This window comes from Hyalella azteca, unplaced genomic scaffold (genome assembly GCF_000764305.2).
Source record: "Hyalella azteca isolate HAZT.00-mixed unplaced genomic scaffold, Hazt_2.0.2 contig7025, whole genome shotgun sequence".
In the NCBI taxonomy this organism is placed as follows: Eukaryota; Metazoa; Arthropoda; class Malacostraca; order Amphipoda; family Hyalellidae; genus Hyalella; species Hyalella azteca.
The window spans coordinates 323,814-343,146 of NW_025937161.1; the positions used below are offsets into that span (position 1 = coordinate 323,814).

A 19,333-nucleotide genomic window follows, 5' to 3' on the forward strand; every position below is an offset into this window, starting at 1 on the left:
TCAACGCCACGAGAATTTTCTTGTAATTAAAATTTTTTAATAATTGAAAATAATTAAATGCTTTAACGGTTTTTAATTATTTGAAAACACACAGATAAGAATTTGTTGCGGGATTAATTAATACCTCATGAGTGCTATGAACTGGTGGTAAATTTTCTGATTACATCAAACCAATGAAACTTCATTCAGTTGAAACTTTCGCTTACGCACCCAAGAATATTCGCTTAGTCTAGCACGAGTAAAGTGATTAAGAAGATATGTAAGTTATTGATATTAAATTAATTTGATATGTAATAGTCAGATTCATACATACTATTGGATAAACTAAATATCAAATATTAAATTGATTAAATAACTAAAAACATCATATATTAAATTTAAACATAATAAGTACGTATATCAGTCGATCGAATACACTTCAGTCCTAAGGAGAAGTAACACTTAAATGCCAATAGCAGGAATAGTTAGGATTGTCATTGATTTATAGAATATCTCGAAAAGCATGACTGTCGCAACAAATAACAGGGAAATATTTATAATCTATCGTGGTCCACGCATAGTCAGCAATGAGGCTTATGAGCAAAAAGTGAGTTCATTCATGAATGAGTTCATTCATTCTGAAACGTGAGTTGAGTCATGAATGACATGGTGCCAGCTCGCACAATTTATTCAATGCTCTTGTTAAAACAATTACTCCAAAGTCCCGAATGTATTTACGCAATATAAGATTCTTTGTCAATTTTGTCAATCCAAAGAGTAAAATAATAGTTATAACAGAAAAAAATTGATGAAGCAACTTGATCAATACATTAATTCTGAACACAAACGCTGCTGATGCAAAATGAAAGATTTAGTTACCATTGATTAATAATTTATGATAAAATATAACATAATAACGGACCTGCAAACTGAATGGGTAGACACATCGTTCATGTCAATGATAGTACCGTCAAGGTCAGAGTAGTTTATGTCGCAGCATGTGAACCCAACAGAGTTAAACATATGCCATGGAAATAATTAAGAGATTCATTTCTATATAGGTCCTATTAACATCATTGCAATGAAAACTCAGGTTGTGATAAGAATAACATTTGTCATAGGATGCAGGTCCCAGAATTTCTCATAGTAAAACCGCTAAATTATATGCAGCTTCGGGGAACAACTAATATTAATAAAGTCAACCAGGTATTATTACATCATGGACATTCTATGTCTCTCAGCTAGCTTACTTAACGAGCTTCGTTAATTATACACAACCAATGAAATGCTGGGGGAAAGACACCTGGAATCAGCTTTTTCTCCGATTGCACCTCGCAATAGTCCATTTAACTTTAACAACATAATTAAAAAAATTTGGCCAAAGGTAATTATATAATTATCTTGAGTTATAATTAAATAAATGTTTTTTAAAATTAAGCGAATTAAGAATATTTTGTTCTATCATGATTCGTCTTGCATTTCATGCTCGACGAAATGAAACACAAAAATTCGGACCGCTCACGTTCCGCTGGAATGACCAGTTGAGCTTTCAGGTACAAATTCTAATGTAAATGATGCAAGTATATATAGCACCAGTTAACTTATGGCAACGAGGGATATGTTAGGCTAACGTCCATACACAGAGACAAGTTGCGTTGTATACACACGCCATTATACTTGGTTGACACTTAACAGCCAACGACCTTCTCGGAACGACGATTCAACGGAAGACTTTTACTTTCCTATTTTCCAAATTCGAAGCTGATTGAAAGGAGTGAGGAAATTCCACACAGTTCCAGACCTCCTTTTCAATGTCTCTATGCCTGATAACAAGTTACTACAAACGGACTTGATTAATGAACAAATTTAATTTTAAAAATTCCTAGCAGACTTGTTTATACCCCTGTAGTAATCGTCACAAATTGTAGTCTATTCAACTTGACTAAATCTGTAAGACAGCTGCGATGCCCCAATTTCTGCTGAGGCTGGAAATCATCGATCAGGCAGCCCACTCATAGTTCATTTTAAGATTTTCGGCTATTCGAAGAGAATAAGCTCGCAAAAATAATGAATTAGACTAGACTCACTGCCTGATAATAACAATAATAGACTGACCCTCACCAGCTGCCTCGTTTTGATTTTTTGACGTTCCTATTTGCAAATACAGAGCGTCAACTTTTCTTCAACTTTAACTATATTTTCGAAATAAAAAAGAGACACATTAAGGTATGTCAGCTTTAGAATATTGGCATGACTGTCCAGCAGTGGTGGCAGCGGCAGGCAGGGCAGGAGACAGCGCCACGACGGCCGGCCGAGCGTCGTGCGTGGAGCTCCGGGCGGCACCCGGCACATGGCCGCTATTCTGCTCCGAAGCGGCGGCAAAAATCCGAGCGGCGCTCGGCACACGGCCGCTATTCTGCTCCGAAGCGGCGGCCAAGAACGTCAGCGCGTCGTGGATGCTCAAAAAGAATCTGTTCTCGGGAATGCGGGCGAAGAGACCGCTAATTTTCAGCGTTTCCAAAACTTGATCTGAAATAGAAGTGTATAAATTTAACTGAGTAGCCTTGTCCGAAATTCAAATGGCAATGGTTATTTCTAATGAGCTGAATATAAAGTTCAGCAAGCCAATGGGTTAACGACACATGATGATTCAAACATCATCAATGTTAAAATTACGTACGTAATTGTGGTAAATATAGAGTTCAGCAAGCCAATGGATGAATGACACTTGATAATTCTAACATCTTCACTGTTAAAATTACGTATGTAATTGTGGTAGGTATAAAGTTCAGCAAGTCAATGAATGAATGACACTTGATAATTTAAACATCATCAATATTAAAACTATGTATGTAATTGTGGTAAATATAGAGTTCAGCATGCCAAAGGATGAATGACACTTGATAATTCAAACATCAGTATTATTAAAATTACGTATGTAATTGAGGTAAATATATAGTTCAGCAAGCCAATCGGTTAATAACACTTGATATTTCAAACATCATCAATATTAAAATTACATTGACAAAATTAGGAACCTACCAGAGCTTCTCGTCTGGTTTACAATTTTTTCAAGTATAAAACATTTCTTACAAGCCCCGTTTCGACACATACGTTTTTGGGGCCACAGATATGGGCAATTAAAATATTAATTCACTGAATTTTAACTCACCATTGGCTCCTGCTACCACCAAAGTGATGCCAGCTTTGCTGTAGGTGTCAAAGAGATTTTCCAACTGCTTGGCTGCGGTAAAGTCCAACCAACTGACGCTCGAAAAGCAAAGCACCAACATATTCATATCCTGCGTGGAGAAAATACAACTTTCGTTGATATGCAAGATTCGTTTACTGACGACTAGTCGTCTTGTAATTATTACAGAAACTTCGTTTCATATTTAGCATCTATGTTAAAATATTTCTGGCAATCGGCATTTCAGGAGGATCAAAAATGTTGTCTTAATCTACTTGAGTCTCAATTTTTTTGCAACCTTGCGTCCGCCGTAAAGGTAATGAAACTTAATTTTTATAGCAGACCTGTCAGCTACTTTCAACTGCTCTTATTGCTCAATCATAATTGCTCTCGTTTATAATAATCAAAAAGTAGCGTTGATCGATACATTATGACTTTTATTATTGGTTTACCAGTACTTTATTCGGGGATTATTCTGGTTTATTTTCAAGCAAATATTTCGTATCATGAGGGTTGAGCAACTTTTCACCGCACACGCTCTCCACTTACCACTTTGGACGAATCAACAACACCATGTGAGGTCTTTGTCGATGTGAAGTTAGTGGAGCACGAGTTGTTGAGCTACCAAACGAAAAAATTACATCCACAAGTTTGGAAATTAAATAAAAAAACACTCATTGTGGAAAAACATTCCAAGATCTAGCAAAAAACAACGAGCTATACAAACAAAGGAAGCATATGTATTGGAACAGTACAGACAATGTAGGTACCATCTACACACAGTTTATGCCAAACAGATAACGTTACAGGTTGGGATGTGCTAAACAACCATACACAAACATGAATACAAAACATTGAGCCTACTGTTGTAAATGTGTTGTGTGCAATAGTGTTTAAACATGCACAATATTCCTGCGCGGTAGCAACACGGAAGGCATAAATGATACACGACATTATCCCAACACGTAAATACTGGAATGTACGAGACCGTCCTAAAGATGCGTCCGAGAAGACATGCTAAAATATCGTGTAGGTTCATAATGGGGTTATTGGCCGTGTCAATGCGGTTTTGGTTTCACGGGCGGTCGTCTCGCATCAAAGTTAACCAACCAGTTTGAAAATATGTTCATGCAGAAAATAATTTGTTATGTCGAAAGAAAAATACGAAAGTCACCAAATGAAACGTGACACTCTTACAGAAGATTATGGTGGCGTGGTTCAAATTGTGACGAATTTTAATCCACACTATATTTAAGTTAAGATGTGCCGTGTCGCGAGAAATCCACGAGCCGCCTTCTTCAGAAAATATAATTCTTCATGGAAATTAAGAAAAATTGATTCTTAGAGATTTAATGAAAGAACACAGGTTTCTCGGTAATTCTATTGAAAAAAAAAACACGGAAGAGAAAAACCACCGAGCATACATTACATACCAAACACAGGCAAGCACTAACTACCTTTGACTTAGTAACAACTAAAAATCAAAGAACTCACTTGTTCTTGTGGTTGTTCATCTTGCAGGTACGCGAGATTCTCCTGGCCATTAGTAAAGTCATTATTTTTCTGCGAGGCTTGACAAGAGAAGCTCATGTTACAGTGGAAGACGTTAACGATGGCATCTTTGATGACTTCCCTTGTGAGGTTTTCAGCAGGAGCCGGGATGGTCTGGCCAGGCCTCCCACCAGTCGAGATGTCACCAACATCGTCAACTGGAGTTCCAGGTTTCTGAGATCCTCGAGCTTCTGAAGCCCGGTGCGTGGGAGTTACTAACTGCTGGTCACGGTGTGACTTTGCTAACGCCACTTTTCTGCGAATAAAATAAAATTTAGTCACGTGAACGACGAGAAATTTACATGACTTCTCAAAATCAAGACATTATCCCATATACCATCATTTTATTTCACAATTTAAATTTAACGCATACTAATTAAACCAAGACCAACGAATAGCAACATTTAAAATGAATCTCCCGTTGAAATATGTGGAAGAAATTAATATTTTACAGTTTTTACATAATTACATAAAATTCTTTCTAATCCTAATCTAAAGCCCCTCTATATTTCCAGCGCCAGACTTTGAAACATCAGGCAGATCTATAACTCGCACTCTACTATATAATGAGTGGAACTCCAGCGAACGACAGTTTCGAAATCCCAACCCAGAAGTAGACGAAAGTCAATGCGACCAACGCAGTTTTTAGGGTATTGGCGATACGCTATCAACAGCCCTATAATTCACAGCACAAAGTTTCAAACACTAAATTAAAAAAATTTCGGATACGTGCTACATTGTAATTTCATGCTTTACTAGCTACGAGTTGAGCATAATACTCTTTAAAACATCAGAATTTTAATGTTAACAGAAACAGAACAAAATGATAAAATTTCTATACTCACTCGACATCAAGTCCCGTTACTTTGACGAGCCTCTTCTTGAAGCATTCTATGTTGACGAAGTTTAGAGCCCCGGTTACCTTACAGATACTTGCCCCTGCCACCGACACCACCTGTCCATGCAGTTAATACGCATTTATGGTCCGATGCACACAAAATACTTCTTTCTATAAACCTTGCTTTAGAGATAGATTCCAATAAATTGTATCGAATACACAATTCAGAGGTACATAACGGTAAAAAAATATTATTCATTTTTGAGTTAAACATAGAAATTAAATATTTTAGATATGTTCTTTACATAGGATATGATAGATAAATAAGTCATAAAAACTTGAACGGACAAAATTTTGTCTCACGCCATAAATTATAGTATTGTCGAAAATCTACAAGAAGAATAGCTACTCACAACTTCACAAGCTACACAATAGCTATCTGTGCAATGTAATAAAATGGTTCTGGCGGGTCAACGAGTCAGTGATGGACGGGCTTGTAGTTAGGGCAACTACCAATCTAAATCGGGCCAACGATCACTCACTCCCTTCCCAAGTAGCCGCTACCAGGATGAGTAATACACACACACACACTAACCGACTGGTAGTTGTCCAACTCGAGGTAGATATCGGTGTTGGGCACCCAACCTAGCTTGGCAACCACAGGGTCAAAGTAGCGCTTGAAGAGGACCAGGAGGGAGAATAGGAGGCCACAGCCCAAGCCGTAGTCGATGTCCACGAGGACGGTCACGCTGAACGAGACCAACCATAACATAGCGTCGCCTTTAGACCGCTTCCAAGACGATATGAAGTCGTACATCTGACAACAAATACAATAATTTGAATGTCCAAGAGACGTTGCATCGGAATAGGTAATATTGCAATGTTGTGGCGTGATTCGTATGAATTTGGAACTTCATATAAACTACGAGGAATAGATACAATCTCAGAGTTTCGAGTCATTGCATTTCGATGGTTATGGGTTATTTTAATGCAGGATAGGAAGGGTAGGATAGGATTTACGAGCACAAAATGTGTAAACGTTACCTGCAGAAACATTCCCTTCAGAGCTACTATGATGATCGACGCCAACACGCACTGCACGCAAAGAAAAAACGAATTTATGATTTTTGACCCGGAAACTAATTGAATTCGTTAAGCAATATTCGGTGCTATGAAATAAATGGTCAAATTTGTCGTAAGAAATAATTTTTTTCCGCTACAACAGTACGGGTTAATTTCGGGTCAAGAGTGAATCCAAAAATAAAAAAATGGATCGAGGATACATACTTACTTTGAGACTGTCATTTTGAATGTATCAACATTCCAACAACTCACATTAGGCAGGGTTTCAAATAAAGGTCCGATGAATAGCAGGACGAAGAACATGGCTGAGCAAGACACGAACGAAGTCATTTGCGTGCGGCCACCGACAGACTCTTGGATGAGAGAGCGAGAGAGCGACACGCACGACGGCACGCAAGAGAACATTGAGCCGAAGATATTGCTGATGCCCTAGCAGACGAACGTCCGGAAAAATCACCGTTATAGTCAGATTCTAACTTTAACAGCAGTAAATGTAAAATTTGTATACAATTCAATTGAACCTGTTGGTTCTAAGGTTTTTTAGTTATTTTATTCGATGTCCAAAAAATCCTTCAATTTATTGCCAAAATACATCACATATTATAAATTATTCTTAGATCAAAGTTTCACATAACACAATGCATTACAAATTTCAAATACTAATATAGTTCACATTAGTCAAGTTCGTGACAAGATTGAGCCTGTAGCTTCCGAGGCACCTACCCCGGCGTAAAGCTCCTGCGTGGCGTCGACGCGGTAGCCGTGCTTGGTGCTGAAGATCTTCACCATAGAGAAGGAGATGATGAACACGACGATGGCGAGAACAAACGTGTCGGCCAGCATAAGCCCGAAGAGGTTGTAGTCCGGCAAAGTAGCCTCAGGTAATCTAGAATCAGTGTTTGAAATGAACGCTGGGAATCTAACTGAAAGACAATACTTAAAAATCAACTGGAATATTTCGACAATGTTTCCATAATATTTCTAATTTATTTTTTTTTTCGAGTTATGAAGGTTATAAATTTGTAGCCGATTTCAATATCAGAAAAACGTATTCCAGACGCCTGGCAACGAAAAAAAAATTAACATCAAAAGTTCATCACATGAATATCACTCGTCTACCTTGCTGTTCCCACTACGACACACGCTAGCAAGATTTAAAAACATGGACTTTGAGCGACAAGCTAAGAAAGCCATGGCAAGACGAAAGATCATTCAAGATTCTCAATCCACCACTATAAAATTATTGGACTTGCCAAATCAAGTATTTTTAGAACAGTTTCTTACGACCATAACAAAGAACTCGTTTGAAAAACATCTCACCCCGTCGGAATGTCGCCCACGACATTGAGTTCGTTGGTCGTCTCGAACTGTACGAAGTATTCGACGGTCGTTCCGACCACCACGACAATCAGCTCGATGGGCACCGGGAAGTTCGTGATTTTTCTCAAGCGCGGCTGAAAATTATGCGTTATATTCAGAGGCAAGAAATTATGAAAAACCAGATGATATACCGAACATCACGAGGACAACTTCAAAGTAAGTGAAAAGCACTCAATTTGTTTCCGTGATAGATAAAAAAATACAGAATAGATCGTTGAACAATGTATTCGTAATAGTACATTGCAAACGAGCTTTTAAAATGCTTCAAATTTAATTGCTGCGCTAATCGGTGTCGTTACAGAAACTGATTGATGTTCCAACTAACGCATTTCGTTTTCACTTAAGCGACAGTATAGGGCACTTGCTCCCACCTTTATTATTTCGTTGTTGAAAACAAGCACCGCTATGCACACCACCGACATGACCAACGCAGTCGCGTTGACTGAGGGCAGCATTTTCACCAGGTCAATGTACGTCTGAAAAAAGGACACTCATAAAATATAACCTACTTCTTTTCCACTGAGAATATATAACATACTTTGGTTCAATTTTCAGCGATATGATTCTTTCGGAATCTAATTTTGAAGAGAAATTATTGATTTTTTTTTTTATTTATTAAAAAAGTTGGCAAAATGAGTCCTCCGAACAATAAAAACATATTTATGGCAGGTATAGACTTCCTGGATCCAATTAATCCTATTCCAATATTCAGGTTAATCGAACCTAATTTTTGTATATTCATAAGTCGGATGGGGGAAAAAAGTTTCTTACATAAATAAGTCGGAAGGGTCCGCTGTAGCGGGGGACTGGGAGGCCGAAGATGTGTTTGAGTTGGGACGACAGGACGTGTACAGCGGCTCCCGTAGTGAAGCCTGAGATGAGCATGTCAGAGAGCAACACGCACATGTCACCCAGGTGCAGGAGACCGAAGAGAATCTACCAGCAAAACACGCGAGCTTGATTGTGGATGATGGCATTTTGATTAAATTAAATAAAATTTAGTAAACAACACCAACTTACTAACATTTAGTAAACAACAGCAAAAACATAAATGTCCAAAACTAATTTAACCAAAATATGCTACCTATTTTTGCTTCAAAAAGAACCTGGAGTTGAACTCAAACTTAACTGCTTTGAATTTCATCAATCGAGTGGAGCATTGTGAAACTAACTTGCCACACTCCGACCATGAAGGCGACAGCCACGCACACTTGCAGGGGCGTGTACTGCACCGGGCCGCTGCTGCTCTCAGGACCTGAGGTGGTCATGGTAGACAATCCAGTGAGCAACGTGTCATTCACGGCGTCAGCAAACCCGACCGGTGCCTGAGAGACGTCAGACAGGGAGCTGGACTTGTCTAAGCTCCGAGCAGAAATCCTCAAGCTGTTGAGAATGGCAGCCGAGCCCGAGTTAGGCAACACGGATGAAGGCATGGTTGTGTTGTCGAGATGTTGTGCCAACAATGACGTTACCGTGGTAACTGCTGGAAATATTGGGGTAGCTAAGTCTCCCACCACTTTTCCCGTCATCAGACTACATACGGCAAAAGTACCTGTCAATAAGAAGCAGGTGTTAGAGTTCATCATCTCATCAAGCCGGAAATGTAATGACATAATCTCGGTTGCTCTAGCGTTTAGAACCGAGCTCAAGCACTGAAGTTCTATCAAATTATCAAAATTTTGATATAAATGAATCGAAGTATGTAATCTTCCAAGATACTCATCGATTCTTCGTTAGTTAAAATTACCTTGTAAAATATTAGGTTAATGGTACAATGAAAATATTTTGAAAACCCTGATTATGAGAAACATACCGGATTATTAGGCTCACAAGAAACCAATAAGAATGCTCCATCCTATATTACCTCTACCTTTCAGTAGCACTATTATTGCTATTAATATCCTCAAAGTCTTGACAGTATTCAGTATTCATGGACAGTAGTGACGGCGTCGGATAAACCCACTATATACATTGCAGGGGCGCGAGCGCAAGGATGCGCGCGTCGTTGTCATATCTCGACCGCAAGTCGAATATATGCTGCACGTAAATTTTGAGAAAGCGCTGCTACAAAAGTAAAATCTTCAACAGGACTCACCAACAGAGACATGTTTCGAGGTGCCGAAGATGGCGTAGGCCAGCACCGGAAAGAAGGCTGTGTACAGACCCAAAATCGGGGGCACCTCCGCCAACATTGCGTAAGCCATGCCTGAAAATGGACGTAAAGAGTAAAATATATCTAAAATGTTTGCTGTAGAAGCTTTAAATTAAGTTTAGGTTATTATAATCAATTGTTCGAAGTAGAATTTCAGTCCTGGAATAGTCTTTTTGTTGTATTCTAGCTTTCATCAATGATATTATGAACAGAAAAAGCGGTTGATACGTTTTAGCCAGCAACAGTATTATCGATTATTTAAAATACACTTAAGTTTCAAGATTAAAACCATTTTACTCAACATATTCATGAATTTATTTTAGTATCCCGATTGGTCAACCTCCGAAAGAAAAGTTTATCCCAATGACTAAATGCAATAAACCGCAACCTTGTGGGATGTGCATGACAGCGACAGTGAGACCAGCGATGAGGTCCCCGACGAGGTCGCGTCTGGGGGAGTAGGTGGGGAGCCACGCTAGCAGCGGCACCCTCTGCTGCAGGAGGGACCACAGGGCGCCGGGGGAGCAGCGGCATGATGACCTCAGGCAGGATTTGAGCGAGCCCTTGAGGCCTGAAAAATTTATTTGTCATCGTAGGCAATAACATTCTGCTTGGGAAATAGGATAAAACGGCGATCGAACCAAAAAAATCAGCAAAAATAAAAAAATAACGAGAAAATATGATAGCTTGGACGTTTTTAATTTCGGATGGTCACTCCATTTATCTAGTACGTGCAGCTATGAATTGCAAGAGAGATCAATACTAAGTTTTGACGATTATGTAATTGCATTAATTTCCATTTATGTTCACACAATGGTTCAAGATTGCGCTACATTAAATTGTCAATAATTTCAATTGTAATCAAGTATACAATCGGTGACCAATGAAGAACCAGGATGGAGCTGCAAAAAATATTAGATATATCCACAACATCCTATGTACATCATCCAAGAGATATCAAATACATTTCATTATATATCAGATAATCGAGCTTAACCAATGCCTTGAGTATAAACAATATTTAATTGTATTTATGCGTACCTCTCTTGGGGCTGGGCTGGTAGCAGAGGTCATGTCTGAGCTGAGGCAGCGTGTAGGCTGGCCGCTGTACGTGCACCTGCTGCACCTCTGCTGGGTCGGCAGATGTAGCGACTGTACCGCTGGTGTCGTCGTCTATTCTCAGCCGGACTTTACTGTGATAAATAAATACATTTAGAGCATTGTATTTAATTTCAATGCTGTTTCTTCTCACATGATATAACAAAATCGTTGTGCAATCTTGGAACTTGTTTTAAATTAAAATGCAAATGTAAAGATTAGACTTCAAAATTCAATGCACTTTTCAGTACCGTGACCATAGTGCATGTTCCAGAATGTTGTAGTCACTCTCTGTAACGTACGTAACTTTTCGTCCTTGTATAATTTATTGTAATGTGAATAGAATTTAAGCTTAAATATTCCGCAGTTTTGAGAACGCTTTATCTTCCACGCTATACAATTTGAATTACTTATTTTTCGTAATGTTTTATTTCTATGAGTCTTCTAAAGTCAAGGAGTTCATGTTGAAGCGATTCTCTGAAATAGTTGATGAGGTTGATTGCGGGAAAATTGCCAGTTGAAATTCACCAATTTTCGACTCTGATGCTGAAAATATTAGCAAAGATTTTAAGGTCACGCATTCATATTTTTTAATGTTAATTTGTTGGCATTGTTGGGCAATTTCTTCAAAACTGGTCCCTTCTTCGGGCATAAGAATATTCTTCCAATTAAGATGCAGTCTTGTTTGGTTTACGACTCCAGTAGTGCTCATTAAATTGTGCACCGGGCTTACGTCGAACAGAGATAACGTAACTTCTAAATTCGATTTTCGGAACCTCTGAGACACCTGGGCTCGAGCTTACCTCTGAGACACCTGGGCTCGAGTCTACCTCTGAGACACCTGGGCTCGAGTCTACCTCTGAAACACCTCGGCTCGAGTCATCTTTCAGGAAACTTATTTTCACCGCCATTTCGTTTAGATGTGCGAACAGCGAGTGCAACGTACCCGTATCCGGAAGCGACTTGAAATATTCTCTCCCTCCGTCACTCTACATTCAAGCATTTTAAAATTTTGAAATCATTTGAGGATTGAACGGGAATCTTATTTAAACAACGCTCACTTATCTCACCCGCTTGATTTTATCTATAGCTATAGTAATAATGTTTACTTGTTTCTTCGTCGCTAGCTGGTCAACTTATGAGTTTTAGTCTCCACAGTGAAAATTTTGTCGTTCAAATTTACCTTGCTTTAATGTTGAAAGTTTTTTTGTGAATTTTGTTTTAAAAAGAAGAAACTATGGTGAATATTTTTGGAATTATCTTGGAATAAAATTACATCAATTTCTTTAATTTGAGACAATCATTTCACTTTAATACTCTAAGCGACGAAGAAAACCAAATTTTACATCACGATTGCTCCCTATAAACAGCATCAAACCGCGCTTGCTTGTAAGCACCTCCCGTCAGACGTGAAGGGGTAGTACCTGGTGCTGCCGGCGCTAGGGTCGCGGCACGTCCCTGAGATGACGGGGGGCGCGCGGTGACGCCGGTCGTGCGACGGGTCTTTGAGGTCGCCATCAGCTCCTCTCGACGACATGGCTGAATGGACTCCGTATCTGTTGCAAAATCTGTAAGAAATAAATCTTTAATTTACTCTAAGCTTCAACAACATTACCCTGACTGATCCTTTTAACGAATATACGAGATGATTTTTTCCTCATACACGATAATACGGATATATGTATTTGTTCCCTGAAGGTAGAGATCAGTAGAATTTACGTAAATTTGGCGATGAATAGACTTTTAGAGCATAGCAAGTCCAATTTAAACATTATAATCCATATTGAAAGCATAATATCAACTCATTTCTGACTATCTGATTGATTTACTAACGGCCAGATTTCTTAAAAATCTGTACTCAAAATGTAAAACTGAATTCATGTAATTATAGTCAAGCATGATTTTCAACGGTTGTGCGAGACACTGTAATTGACTGGAGCTTAACAATCCACTTAAAAATGAGAAGTGATAGCCTTCTATTTTTAATGATTTTTATTGTGAAAATTATGAAGGTATTTGTCTCCAGACCATCAATTACCTCTACATGAATTAGTATTTATGGAAATTTTAGTCTGTTTCGAGGACAATGAAAATAATTTGTAGTGTGGATAATCAGTTTAACAATGAGAAAAAGCTTCTTCCTTTTGCCAGCATGAAATTGTGGAAATTCCTAAATAATTAGAAGTAACCATTGGAATTTGCAAGCATGAGATTGAAGACGTGTAATGGTCTTCGAAATGATTAACTACCGATCGAATAACTCGAGGAAAAATCAGAGTTCGGGTCCAGTATCGTTGACATTTCAGCATTCGTGAATAGGATTGACGCTGCCGGATGAGCCCACTTGAGAACGTCGAAAATGGCGCGGGCGGATCGAAGGTTGCACGTGTCGTATGCGAACGCGCAAGTTGTGATGAGCAACACGAAGTTCCGAAATTTGAATTCAAGTAATTTTAGAATAGAATAAAATCTCAAACGCACTCTAGAACTATTGCGTACGTTAAGTAAAGAAAAAACATTGCTACGTATTGCATAAATGGTAAATGGACCGCACCTATTCTGCCTAGCTACCTACAAGAATCTAGTGACGGAAAAATGGCCGACCTTCGGAGTAACTGAAAGATCTGCCCCCGCTTATCTGGTAGAGCGTCCTAGCCGCACGAACGCAATGTCGGTACAGATGAACTACTTTCGTCTGAAAGTATATAGTTCATGAACATGTCTGGAGGTAAGTAGCATTTAAGTTATACAATTGTTCATTACTCGATAAGAGGCATCTAATGCCAATACTTTCTTTAAGATGCTCAAACGAAGGTTAGGAATCATCGGTCCACGATAACCGATAAATTTGTTTGATCAAATGAAGGTTATCATTTTTCAAATAATCAGTTCGTGATACGAGGTTCATTGAATAAATGACAGATCACGCAAAGAACAAACTTGGAAGGGAACACTGGCCAATGGCAAAAAATGACAACGCAGGAAAAATGAAGAAGCATAATTCAAGTTAATTAAGCAAGCGACACTTGCCGCCGTCATTGATAGTTGATACTGACGCACAAAATGCAATTGCCAGTCTTTAATTGAAAACCAAATTGTTATGGAGGAGAGATTAACCTTATTCTTTTTCAGATCGCGGCCAAAAGTTACGGTAGTATTTTTCTGAATATTTGGGAATTCGAACTAAATCATGAAATGCCTTCTCTCCTATAATGAAAAATGTTAGGTACTTATATTATATGCGTACAGCACCTTAATCGCTGGTGGTATAGCGCGTTTCGTCGTTGTACAGTAGGTGCTCACTACGTTTGAACGTGTGGGTAACGTTGCCCGTGCTTCTAGGTACGTCTGAATCCTATAGTTAACTCAGAGGATTCAGAAGCAACGTAGGCAGCCACTCAAGCACTTGGTGACGTTCTCTGGAGACGTCTCGTGGACGTATTAGTATACATGAATATTATATGTACATATATTATATTACATGAATATTAGCATCTGATTTGAATTAATAGAGAAAACTGACGGTAGAGTTTGCCCATACCAGATGACAGAGATGAAGAGAGAAAAATGATATTTTCAGAAATTCTGTTCCTTCTTTCTAAAAATCTGAAAACGGCCAAGCTTCAACCCGACAGGTGACATTGGCTGCTTGCATTAAAACAACATCGATTAAGAGTTGATACTAGATTGTAATGATGATCATCTGAAACAATATAAAATCGATAATGCACGGTAATACATATATAATGAATCCTTTCATGGATCAGCATGATTACAACGTTGCATTAAAAAGGTCGATTCAATTTTCAAACCAGTTTTTAGTCAATGTAATTTGAAAGCAAAAATTTTAAATTTGTAACACCAATTAAATGTTGTACAGTAACATGAGTACATGACGTTTCAAGAATGACTTATATCTTCAATTTCCATTCTGGACTAGTGTTCAACATGATTTAAACGTTATGAACGGAGCAGCATTATTTCAATGTTGATTCAACCAGAGAATTCATACTGAGCCATATCTTGCACGCACGAATCGTATCGTATGACAAACGTACGGCATCCTTTCACGCATTCTGACAGAGATCAGGCTGGTGGGCGCATTTGTCGCCACAAGTCTTAACCTCAACTATAAAAAAAATCCTTCCACGCATGCATGCAGATAGCACGACACCCTTCATCTTCTCACTGAATCTTTTCAGCTTCTCAAACTGCGTAAATACACTTAACGGCCAATAAAAACACGTAATGACCTGAGTCCACGTAGCGGCCAAGTTACACGTAGCGGTCGATTCCTCGTCTATGATTGGTGAATTTAGCTTGAAAAGCCGTCAGTTATTGGCTGACGGAATTACGAATTCACGCTCATTTTTTGTTAGTCTGGCCCTTCTGTTGCAACATACCACATGATTCTCTCGGCCTTTGCTGCGGATCAATGAATTTTTTTTTAATCGACACAGTAGGCGTAAACCGACTGAAATGTATTCCGAACAAACTTGGGACTGACAACAATGATCTGGAGTTCTAAATCACTGTTAACTTCAGATCAGGTCTAAATACATAAAACATTTTCCAGTTATTCAAGTTGATTCTCTAATTCTTCGTTACAATCTTCTGATTCAAATTTATTCGCTGGACAATAAACCAGATTTTTTTTCAACCAGTTCGTTTTCAATTCAAGCGGGTGAGCTATCCACACCAAGCGGTCAAGCGGTTATCCACGTAAATATATTATTATTATTGTTTGGTAAAAATTAGATTGATTTTTCGGATAAGCTGACGAGAGAAAATAAAAAAAGAAGCTTGCAGGTATATTAGCCCAACGAAGCAGTAACACCTGTAGACGCAGCGGGACATTAGGCTCAACTGAAAATTATGGGTCGACTATCCAGCAGAACATGGATAACGACTTTATTGTCTAGGAAATTAAAGTTTATCAGAAAACAAACACATTCATTGATTATAAAACCGGCTCCATCATGAGGGTTTCGAACGCTGGCGCGCGCAAGTTTCTTTCTGTCTTCCTGTAACACATTGGGGTTCTTGGAATTGTACAATCAGAAAGTCATAAGTAGTCAATTAAACTCCGGATTCGGTGTCGAAATGAAATGAGGCAATTATTCTGTCTTGCAAAAAATGCAACTTAAAAACATATTAGATAAAATTATTCAGTACAAAGTCATTGCGATACTAAAAACATTATTATGTCTTGATACTTGTCAGTGATTGAAATACAGACGCGAAAATTAATCGACTACAAATAGTGTTGCGTACAATTAAAAGCTTCAATCAAACGAAGTGAACGGCAGATAATAACGAACATGCTCCGTTCGAAAAGCCTGCACGAAAAGTGTTTGGTTTCAAGACAATGCGGGGTAAAGAAGAGGCTTTATTCAAGTATAAAATTATACAGTATTAGATGCACATGCCTGGAAAATTTAGGAAATCTATCGCTAACCCTAGACCTAGAGGTGCGCAATTCAGTCGTATGAATGTAAGATGAAACTTAACGTCACATTCATTAAGCTCATACAAACTGACACAAGTGACAAGTTCATCAGAAAACGACGCTGTAGGAACCTCGAACCATTGAGAGGCTGAATTCAACATACAGGCATCATTTTCACCACATATCTGTCGCTCAAAGATTTCATTACAGAATTGTCAGCAAGGTTAGCAGATGTGCATTTTCACGGCCAAATTACACGATTTAGGTTTTTTCCTAATGCGATGGCCGTTAAAAATCTATGGAGGTCGTCAACTTATTGATTTTTTTCAATGGATAAAAAACAATTCGTGTTTCATAGTTCACTAAAAATTTAATTCTTGCTCCGCAAATTTAAAAATGTCCAATCATTATTGAATTTAGGGCCAATTTGTGAGCAATTTGGATTTGGCCTCATATCTCATGGCACCGTCTGGCAAAAAAAAAAAACGGCCAAATCCAACATGGCCCTGAAGTAGACAAAATTCAACATTTGTAAGTAAATTTGAAATTAGCGGTACGACATATAAAATTTTCAGAATTTTTAAACGCTGAAAAATCCAATACGTTTTTGGCCATTATTGATTTTTGCCGGCCAACGGAATAATAATAAAAAAAATCTTCGAATTTGTCCAGAAAAACCCCATCTTGAAAAGCAAGCCTGATTCCAAAGATCCTATGTTCCCATATATTAATTACCGTTAAAGTTCAATTCCACGTATAACGATAAATACACAATTAAATTCATTTTATGCGAAATGACAATTTGATGTATATAGAAATCCTTTTCCGGATAAATGCAGCTGACAGTAGACAAAAAATTAAGTTTTCTAAAGTCAACGATACAAACATTTTTTATTGCTTTCAGACAACCGAACTGAAATAATATTATAGTATATATAAATAACCTGTGCCTACATGGTTACAGTTTGGCGTAGGCGTCGCCTAGGCGGATGCCATACAGAAATTACCAAGAAATGACACCGAGATTTTTTCTCAGAAGCTCCTGCACGAAAACTCACGCGCCGTAGTTTTGCGTCGCCTCTGCTAAAACTCCATTATCATTAGTCTTCCGTGCGACACAAATCATAATTACAAATGAGATTCTTAACAACGATCGAAATAACTAGCGAGATGGTGCCTATCAGAAGCTGCTTGGATCAGAAACACGTGAAAACCTTGATTGTTCACTGATAATTATTTATATGGGTTTTATGGCCTCTAAATAAAATTAATCGAGCGAAACTTGCGACAGATTATTTTAGGTGGTGTAGGGGACATTCAAATCAGGGGTTGCATGAACTTCTAACGGTAGTTGATCACAGTCCCGAGTGGTGTCGGCTATATCAATCAAATCTGTATTGTTGTGTTACGTGCCATCTTCGAATCAATGGCTTGCGTAGCTTCTTACTTCATCAGTTATATTAAGTCTCTTCCATTATATTCTTATAAACCTGATTCGGTGTCTCTTATTTTGCGTGAATCTCGCGTCATTGTCGATCTTTTTTGTTTGCGACAGCTTTATGCTGATTTTTGCATAATTTTGCATTTTGCATCTATAGGGAGTTGGACTATTAAATTGATGTATTAAATTGACTTACTTGACTTATTTATTTTATTTATGATTTACTCAGCTTATAACTATTTGAAGTTGAAACTTAGCAGGTGCGAGCGGATAAATAAAGTATATATTCAAATGAATTCAAATATTTTAAAATATATTTAAATTTCGATCAGTATTTGATATATTTGATTATCCTGTATTTTTCATGGCAGCTTAAAAAAATGTGAATTCTGCTCAGACTTATGACAAAATCGATTAATAAATTATGTTTATGTATAAGGATTAGTGCAAACCGATCTCGCCATTGTACAAATATTACTACATAATATGCAATTCAAATATTAAGTCTTTCGCCTTTTTTCAAATGCAGTTTAACTTCTTACTATTCAATAAATTTTTCTCAGTCATGTATACTTTTCCCCTTAATCTCATCAATTACGTACAAGCACTGGGCATTAAATAACTTCAGGTTATCTGTTGCATCCCAATTCTGCATCTATAGTTACTTGGCAATTACTGAAGATAGCACCTCATCGAATGAACCAAGTCAGTCAGTTAGCTTACGGTTGAAGCGTATATGGAACATTACTCATTTCTCGGCAAAGAAAGATGCTGTCACCGCGCTTCTGACTTCCGTCCTGTTCGCCATGCCACGGCACCTTCACGTCACGTCAATGCTATGCCTCCTTGACCGATGATGAGCTGTTATAAGCCAGGCTACAATTCCCTACAATTCCTTCCGGTGGCATCAAACTTAACATTGTCATTGTCAATATTCAGATACTGCAACCAGATAACAGGTCACTGGAAATATTTGAATCAATAGTTTACATTAATAAATCAAAACTTTTAAGATCATATCTTTTCGGATATGTCGTTGCCTTTGCTGGAGTAATTATCACGTTTGAATCGATTAATTGAAAATACAGTAGATATACGAGATCATACCCTATTGTGAAAATTTTGTGCAAACCTCATTCGTTATAGGTTTCACCCCACACACGAGTACTGCC

At 38.1% G+C, this 19,333-nt stretch overlaps 1 protein-coding gene across 2 annotated transcripts; it reads right to left on the reverse strand.

Annotated features, from left to right (window-relative positions):
• Nucleotides 1-1,387: 1,387 nt before the first annotated feature.
• LOC108672636 (solute carrier family 26 member 6) lies at nt 1,388-14,866 on the reverse strand. Of its 2 annotated transcripts, XM_018160345.2 has the most exons (18): nt 14,813-14,866; nt 12,696-12,839; nt 11,215-11,366; nt 10,562-10,744; nt 10,117-10,227; nt 9,194-9,573; nt 8,793-8,957; nt 8,393-8,497; nt 7,962-8,095; nt 7,365-7,527; nt 6,894-7,070; nt 6,603-6,653; nt 6,154-6,375; nt 5,566-5,675; nt 4,664-4,976; nt 3,719-3,790; nt 3,152-3,281; nt 1,388-2,508 (listed from the first exon to the last, which is right to left on the reverse strand). In XM_018160345.2, the coding sequence occupies exons 2-18, from the start codon at nt 12,806-12,808 to the stop codon at nt 2,201-2,203; spliced, it is 2,889 nt and encodes a 962-aa protein (XP_018015834.1). In that variant the 5' UTR covers nt 12,809-12,839; nt 14,813-14,866; the 3' UTR covers nt 1,388-2,200. The 2 variants fall into 2 exon arrangements, with proteins under 2 accessions (XP_018015834.1, XP_018015836.1); XM_018160347.2 differs by lacking the exon at nt 3,719-3,790.
• Between the last annotated feature and the right edge of the window lie 4,467 nt (nt 14,867-19,333).